The sequence below is a fragment of the Carcharhinus amblyrhynchos genome, unplaced genomic scaffold, assembly GCF_965287045.1.
Source record: "Carcharhinus amblyrhynchos unplaced genomic scaffold, sCarAmb.v2.hapA scaffold_39, whole genome shotgun sequence".
Lineage (NCBI taxonomy): Eukaryota > Metazoa > Chordata > Chondrichthyes > Carcharhiniformes > Carcharhinidae > Carcharhinus > Carcharhinus amblyrhynchos.
In genome coordinates, this window is record NW_027649780.1 from 810,394 (window position 1) to 819,212 (window position 8,819).

Consider the following 8,819-nt stretch of genomic DNA (forward strand, 5'->3'; position numbering starts at 1 on the left):
AGGAACATCGCACTGCCTGCACTGCCATCCCTATTACGTCCCTTATCAAGAAACAACAAAAAAAAACTTACCTGCTCTCACTCGGAGACACTCTCCTTTTTTTTAGGTTAGAGGAGGGGGGAGGGTGGGATACTCTACATGTGTAGAGTATCAGGATTCCTCACCGTTCCAACTTACGGGAGTCCAGAAAATAAAACTACCCAGGCCTCCTTGTGACTACTTCCGGTATCCGGTTTAAAATAAAAAAAACTAAAGGTGCTAGTTTAAAAAAAACACAGTAGCTTACCCACAAGTTCTCCTCTCACCAATCGCTGCCTCTCTGATGTGCTCCCAAGGAACAATGAGGGCAATTCTCTGAGGTGGGTAACTTTTAAAGTGAGAAAAAAAACTACCCAGGCCAAGTAGATTACCCAAGTAGATTCAGCATTCACTTTCAAAATGGAAATGGACACTAAACATGAAAGGAAAACATTTCACAGAGTTACAGGGAGAGAGAATGTGCATAGATCCAATTGTGTAGTGTTTGAGAAGTGCCAAAATCTTCTCAACAAAACAATACTCTCCTTGCCTTTGTTCTAATACTCTTTGATTTCATTGTTCGTACCAATAAGGCAATGTTTCTTTCAAGAAATAATGTTTTTCTCACAACTTGTCTGACTGATAGGTGAGGCAAAGTCATAAAGGACTTTTAGACTTGGAGTTGGCCACTTGACTCTTCAAGCTGGTATCAACATGCAATAAGATCATGCCTGGTCAAATTGAGTTGGAGAATTTGATTAGGTTGGAGCAACATCAAGTTCTCAACATGATACTGAGCTTGTAGAAGGAGGTTATTCGCCCAAGGAGTCTGCACCATCCTACCCTGGCCCACCACCCAACTGGGCGGTACGGTGGCACAGTATTGCTACCTCACAGTGCCAGGAATCCAGGTTCGATTCCAGCCAAGGGTAACGATCTGTGTGGAGTCTGCACGTTCTCCCCATGTCTGCGCGTGTTTCCTCCAGATGTTCTGGTTTGCTCCCACAGTCCAAAGATGTGCAGATTAAGCTTGATTAATTATGTCAAATTGATCGTTAGTATCAGGGGATTAACAGGGTAAATGTGTGAGGTTATAAGTATAGGGTTTGGGTGGGATTGTGGTTAGTGCAGTCTTGATGGGCCGAATGGCCTCCTTCTGCACTGTAGGGATTCTATGATTCAATTCACAATATCCTCATATTTCTGCACATTTACCATGACCAATTCACTATATTACAAACCTTGGGGCACTAAAGGACAAGTTAGCATGGCCAATCCACTTAACCTGCAAATCTTTGGACTTTGGGAGAAAACCAGAGCACCTGTAGGAAACCCATGTGCAAGTTCGATATTAGTAGTCACCCAGCACCTGTATCAAACCCAACTTCCTTGTGCTGTGAGAAAGCAGCGTTAACCACTGGGCTTTCATGCTGCTTTTTATCACCTTGTCAGATTCGGTTTTCACCATTATGCATCAGCAAAAATAACAGTCAAATTCAATGTATCAATAAATGTATTTGCTGAGTGGATAAATGTATAGAGGATATAAAATGTGAAATAACCTAAACTGTGTGTTTTTTTTCAGGATGAGCAAACAGCTTAATGATGCTGTTTTCTAATTGTGTCCTTGTGGGGTTTAATATTGGTATAAAAATGAAACTTCAGAATGGCAGTGAACTTTGGTGCTTCTTTCCACTGTCTCTCTCAGAAGATGCACTTCCCACCAAGAGGTCCAATCTATGCCACATACTATACTGCCCTTGCTGGGATCGCAGTTCCAGGTAACATGTTTCAGAGAGTTAATGACTGAGATAAGTACTGGGTGTATGCACTTTTCCAGCAACTTGCCACCTGCCAGGTTGGGTCATTGTTATAAAATGAACCTCTGATGTTTTCCTTGCAGTGATATTATGAAGTTCAAAAGTGTTGAACTAATACAATTACTTCCATAGTATCAGCAACTGTATGATACGTCCCAAAACAAACTAATCAAGTTTGAACATCAATGTTTGATTGAAATTTATAGTTGAACCTTATGTTAATATTGAAGAACAACACATAGCAAAATTGTCATGTGAAATCCCAAGTATACGTTTGATTTGATTGACTTGATTTATTATTGTCATACAGACTGGGATACAGTGGAAAATTATTCTTTCTTGTGTGCTATATAGGCAAGACATACTATACATAGAGAAGGAAAGGAGAAGGTGCAGAAAATACTGTTACAGTCATAGCTAAGATGTAGTGAAAGATCAGCTTAATATATTGTGTGCCCACTCAAAAGGCAACCTGGAAGAAGCTGTTCTTGAGTCGGTTGGTAAGTTATCTCAGACTTTTATATCTTTTTCCCCATGAAAGAAGGTGGAAAAGAGAATGTCCAGAGTGCATGGGGTCCTTAATTCTGCTGGCTGCTTTGCCAAGGCAGAGGGAAGTGTAGACAGAGTTAATGGATGGGAGGCTGGTTTGCGTGACGGATTTGGCTGCTTTTACCAAGTCTCACCAAAGCCTGTAGAATTGCAAAAAAACAGCTTTGGGGCAGCACGGTGGCACAATGGTTAGCACTAACGCCTAAAAGTGCAAGGAACCTGGGTTCAGTTCTGGTCTCCGTTCACTGTCTGTGGAGTTTGCACATTCTCCCTGTGTCTGTGGGGATTTCCTCTGGGTGCTCCAGTTTCCTCGCACATTCCAAAGAAATGTGGGTTAGGTTGAATGACCATATTAAATTGACCCTAGTGCCTGAGGGATTAGAGGTGTTAGTGTATGTGGGGTTGCAGGATCAGGTGGGGTTGTTGCAGATGGGCCAAATGGTCTCTTTCTGCACTGTAGGGATTCTATGAAACTCTATTTCTATACTAAAATCCTCCTTCTATAAAGGCCAATTCTACAGTTTTGTTTCATACCCTCTCTGTCTTTTTTTCTCACAGTGAATTTAGTGGCGATTGTGATCCTGTCCCGTGGAAAGTGTGGTCTCTCCAGATGCATCACTTGGTACTTAGTGTCCATGGCGGTGACAGATCTGCTGGTCATCCTCACTGCCGTCATTTTAAACCGCATTCCAGCTATTTTTTTCCCAGGTAGTTTCCTGTCTATCACTCCAGTGTGCAGTTTCAGCATTGCGTTAATTTATGCTTCCAGGGACAGTTCTGTCTGGTTGACAGTGGCCTTCACTGTTGACCGATTTGTTGCTATCTGCTGCCTGAAATTGAAAACAAAATACTGTGTCACGAAAATGGCAGCTGTGATAATAGGAACGATTTCTTCTTTGGGATGTTTGAAAAGTGTTCCTTGGTACTTTATTCATGAACCCATGTACGTGATCGACAATGTCCCATGGTATTGCAGACTGAAAAATCTCCGTTATACTTCCCCTGCCTGGAGAGCATTTGACTGGTTTGACCGCATTTTGACTCCTTGTCTACCATTCCTCCTGATCATCCTGCTCAATGCCCTGACCGTCAGACACATTCTAGCAGCGAGCAGAGCCCGCAGAAGACTTAGGTGCCACAGCAATGCAGAGGATCACAGTGACCCAGAGGTGGAGAGCCGGAGAAAGTCTATCATTTTGCTGTTTGCTATCTCTGGCGCCTTCATCCTCTTGTGGATGACATATGTTGTGCAATTCTTGTATGAGCGACTGACAAACAATTATCAGATCCTGGGCTTCACCGATCCCAAGTTCATTCTTCAAGAAAGTGCCAACATGTTCCAGCTGCTGAGCTGCTGCACAAACACATTCATTTATGCAGTGACTCAGAGGAAATTTAGAGAGGAGTTGAAGAATCTGGTCAAACATCCATTGAGCCGACTCGTGAAATTAATTCAGCAATGATTTCAAAAAGTAATGCAACGGAGCACAGGAAAGAGGTTGACAATCTGGTGAACTGGTACAACAACAATAATTTGTATCGCAATGATCGTAAAACAAAAGAGATATTCATGGACCCTCAAGAACAGTAGTTGAGGACATGTTCCTGTGTACATCAACGGGGATGAAGTTGAAATGGTTGACAGCTTCAGGATTCTAAGTGTCCAGATCACCAGCAACCTGTCCCGGTACCTCCACGCCATCGCTAAAGCTAAGGAAGCCCACCAACTTTCTCAGGAGGTGAAAGAAATTTGACATGTCTGCTACGACTCTCACCAATATTTACTGTTGCACCACGGAAAACATTCTTTCCAGTTGTCTCACAGCTTGGTAAGGTTCCGACTTCAACCAAGACGTAAGAATCTACAAAGGGTTATGAACATGGCCCGGTCCATCATGCGAACCAGCCTCCCATCCATTGACACTTCCCACTGCCTTGGAAAAGCAGCCAGCTTAATCAAGGACCCTTTGCACTCCATTCAATCTTCCACCTTTAGATGACATTCCAACTGACTCAAGAACAGCTTTATCCCCTTTGCCTTAAAATTTTTGAATGGCCTACCTAGTACTAAATTTGATTTTTCTCTCAACCTAGCTGTGACTGTAACGTTTATTCTGCATCCTCTTCTCTTCTTCTCCCCTATGTACAGGATTTAAGGCTTAAAATTTAAAGTTTTAAAGATTTTTAGAGTTCATTTATTAATGCCACATGCAGGCTTACATTAACACTGCAAAGAAGTTACTTTGAAAATCCTCTAATTGCCACATTCTTCGAGTACATGGCCAATCCACCTAACCAACACATCTTTCGGATTGTGGAAGGAAACCGGAATGCCCGGAGGGAACCCACACAGGCACAGAGGAAAAGTGCAGACTCTACACCAATAGACACCAATGCCGAGAGTTGAATACGGATTCCTGGTGCTGTGAGAAGACAGTGCAAACCACCATGTGATCATGCTACTCTGTGCTTTATGAACGGTATGTTTTGTCTGTATAGCCACAAGAAACAATACTTTCTACTCTATCCCAATAAATGTGACAATAAAACTCAAATCAAATCAAATGTGACAAATGTATTAATCCTGCCTCCCTGGCATTGGTCAAGGGTTTGCTTCTGAGTAAAGGAACTTTGCTGTTTGTGTGAGGTGAATTGAATAATTCTCTCCATTGATGGGCAATTACCTAAAAAAGTGATGTTTCCATGGTTACCGAAACCCTCCCAGATATTTCATTTAGAACAAAGAGAACAAAGAACAAAGCAACACAGAATCAGGCCCATCTGCCCACCAATCCTGCGCTAAAATACAGTTTCTATCCCTCTTTTCACCTCCCAATCATGTGTCTATTGAGATACACCTTGAAAGTTGCCTTTGGTAGTGTGTTCCAGGCACCCAGCACCCTCTGTGTGAAAAAAACATTCCCTCTGCGTCTCCCCGTAAACTTACCCCAATCACCTTAAACCTGTCCCGACTCTTCCAGTCTTAGAAAAATGCCTCAGACTATCCATCTTGTCTATGCCTCTCACAATTTTATAGACTTCAATCATATCGCCCCTCAGCCTTCATCTTTCCAGTGATCCATTCCGAGTTTATGCATCTCTCCTCATATCTAAAACCCTCCAGACCAGGCACATCCTGGTAAGCCTTCCTTGCACCCTACCCAAAGCATCCAAGTCCTTCTGGTCATGTGGCATACAATAGTCCAAAAGCAGCCTTACTAAAGTTTTTATACAGCTGTGACATAACTTACCAATTTTTATACTCGTTGCACTGGCCGATGAAGGCAAGCATGGATTGGTCATGCTAAATTGTCCCTTAGTGTCCAAAGATGTGCAGGTTAGGGGGATTGGCCATGCTAAACTGTTCCTTAGTATTCAAAGATGTGCAGGTTAGGTGGATTAGCCATGCTAAATTGCCCCTTAGTGTCCAAAGATGTGCAGGTTAGGTGGATAGTTTTTAAAAGTTTTTTTCACTCAGAGGGTGGTGGTTGAGTGGAATCGGCTGCCGGTGGTGGTGGTGGTGGAGGCAGATTCAATAGGGTCTTTTCAGAGACTTCTGGATGAGTACATGGGACTTAGTAAGATTGAGGGTTATAGGTAAGCCTGGTAGGTATGGATATGTTCGGCGGAACTTGTGGGCCAAAGGGCCTTTTGAGCTGTAGTTTTTCTATGTTCTATGTTCCAGCATAGTGTATGCCATCTCGACCATTGTATGGACATGTGTTGCTACTTTTAAGGACCCAAATCCCTCTGTATGGAAATGCTCCTTAGGAATTTAGTGTAAAACAGAATAGAAATTCTTCTTTGTGTATACTGCCTGGTGAAGATGTGCTCCCACTCCACACCTCACTGCTGTCTCTCTGTCCCCGAACAAAACACAGGAAAGATCACTCATTGCAGCTTTTCATCAGCACAGATATGTATAATAAATGACATGCAACAAATTATCATCTTTTATATTTCTCTGCAAAGAGAAGATACAACTTGACATTAAATATTGAGGTAGCGCCTCAAGCACTAAACACACCATTCAGAATTTGAAAATGAGACCTTTCGAGAATTGTTAAGTTTTCAGATTGTCTAATATGAGGATACCACTCAACAAACCATATATTGGCCAGCATGAGGCACAGCAGTTAGCACTGCTGCCTCACAGCCCTAGGGACCCATGTTCAATTCTGGCCTTCGTGGAGTTTGCATGTTCTCCCTGTGTCTGTGTGGGTTTCCTCCCGGTGCCCCGGTTTCCTCCCACACTCCAAAGCTCTGTAAGTTAATTGGGTTCATAGAATCATAGGGTCACTACAGTGCAGAAGGTGGACATTCAGCTCATTGAGTCTGCACCGACAACAATCCAACCTAGACCCTATCCCCGTAACCCCTCAAATTTACCCTGCTAATCCCTCTCACCGACGCATCCCAGGACACTAAGGGGCAATTTAGGATGGCCAATGCACCTAACCTGCACATCTTTGGACTGTGGGAGGAAACTGAGGTATCCGGATGAAACCCACCCAGGCACAGGGAGAACGTGCAAACCCCACACATGCAGTTGTCCAAGGCTGGAATCTAAACCTAGTCCCTGGAGCTGTGAGGAAACAGCATTAACCAATGTGCCACAATGTGAAATTGCCCCTGAGTGTCAGTTGGGTTAACAGGGTAAATGTTGTAGAACATAGAAACATAGAAGATGGAAACCCTACAGTACAGAAATAGGCCATTTGGCCCATTAAGTCTGCACCGACCACAATCCCACTGAGGCCCTACCCCTATATCCCTACATATTTTACCCACTCATCCCTCTAACCTACGCATTTCAGGACACTAAGGGCAATTTTCAGCACACCAATCAACCTAACCCGCACTTTTTTGGATTGTGGGAGGAAACCGGAGCACCCGGAGGAAACCCACGCAAACATGAGGAGAATGTGCAAACTCCATACAGACGGTGACCCAAACTGGGAATTGAAACCAGGACCCTGGAGCTGTGAAGCAGCAGTGCTAACCACTGTGTTACCGTGCCGCCCATATGGGGATAGGGACCAGATGGGATTGCTTTTGGTGCAGGCTTGGCGAGTAGTATGGGCCCATCCTGCACTGGGGGGATTCTATGATTAGATATGTGTGACGATTGCATTAATCCTGTCTCCCTAATCTTGGCCAAGGGTCTGCTTCGGAATACGGGGATTTCGCTATTTGCTGTATTTGCTGCAGTGAAACTCATAGCTCAAGAACTAACTGTTTAGAGATGGGTGTCCCTTCACCGGATTTCCTGTACAAACTTAATTCCATTCCTAAGAATCCTTTAAGTGCAAACATTAGTTTCCAGAGTGCCAGTAAACCTAACACTCTTATGTTTATATCCAAATGAGGCTCCCTCATTGGGCCTGCAATATGGCCTCAATCAGGGAGCTCATACTCCAAGAAGCCAACCGCAATGATGTCGTTGAAGTCAATTTGGTGATAGGTGCCCATTTGTGTAAGGAGTATGGGGGTTGCAATGTGCGGTCAGTTGACGTTACTCTGGTCACGAATTAAGCCTCCCCATTATTCAGGCAATTGAACCTCTGAGACCAAAAGAACAGGATCAGGAACTTGAGGTTGCTGATAGTGACCAAAACAGGTTTTGATAATTTCCTGGTTACCAGAATTCTACCTGTACAGATCAGAGGAAAGGGGCAATCTGAGATTAGTCACAAGGTTGTGACCAATGTCTAGACTCCAATGATATGCGGATTATGTGGACTGGGAATGCCAACTTGACCCTTGTGGTCTGATTTTACTATTTTGATTCTAAGCATTGAATCTGGACACAATTCAGGTCTGACTTGGAAAACTCTCAGGCGCCCCCATATGCATTTAGTCTGAAAAAAAATCATGGGTCTGAATCGAGCTGTGGGTGGGGCTTATCGCACCCGAATCACTGCAGCTCCGATTCGAAGGGCTAGATGGCCTACTCCTGCTCCTATTTCTTATGTTCTTATGTTGTTATTTGATTTGATCGTTGAACAGCGCATGCACAGTGAAAAAAATGTGAAAAATCGCGCTCCTGTATATTGCTCCCAGACCACAAAAAGCGGATAAAGGGGCCTGGGAGCAAAACGTGGGAGCGATGGCCCCCTCAGATATCACCTCGCCCCCACAATGTGACTGTCCCCCTTCTCCATCCCTTCCCCCCCGCCCCACCCCCCCCTCCCCCAACGGCTACCCAGACAGATCGCGACCTGATGCCCCTGGTCCCCCCCTACCGATCGTCCGCGGATTGACGGTGCCCCCCTTTCCCCCCACCTCCCATCAGAGCGCGATCGGGTCTCCCCCCACACCCCCACTCGTCAGAGAGCGATCGGACCTCTCCCCGCCCCTAATCACAGAGTGATTTGGCCCCCCTCCCACAACGAATCTGAGTCAGAGGGCTGCTGGAAGCTTTGAACTTTC

The 8,819-nt window shown here is 44.4% G+C and overlaps 1 protein-coding gene across 1 annotated transcript; it reads left to right on the forward strand.

The window, feature by feature from the left end:
- Positions 1-1,729: 1,729 nt before the first annotated feature.
- LOC145363506 (putative G-protein coupled receptor 139) lies at positions 1,730-3,850 on the forward strand. The gene is made up of 2 exons (XM_080218702.1): positions 1,730-1,799; positions 2,946-3,850. Exons 1-2 carry the CDS (start codon positions 1,730-1,732, stop codon positions 3,848-3,850), a joined length of 975 nt encoding a protein of 324 aa, XP_080074828.1.
- The last annotated feature ends 4,969 nt before the right edge of the window (positions 3,851-8,819 follow it).

Excerpts from the sequence above, each read along its gene's own strand:
- LOC145363506 (XM_080218702.1), top strand. The coding sequence starts at position 1,730 with ATGCACTTCCCACCAAGAGGTCCAATCTATGCCACATACTATACTGCC. Across the intron at positions 1,800-2,945 it reads TGCTGGGATCGCAGTTCCAG|TGAATTTAGTGGCGATTGTG; the intron begins GTAACATGTTTC and ends TTTTTCTCACAG.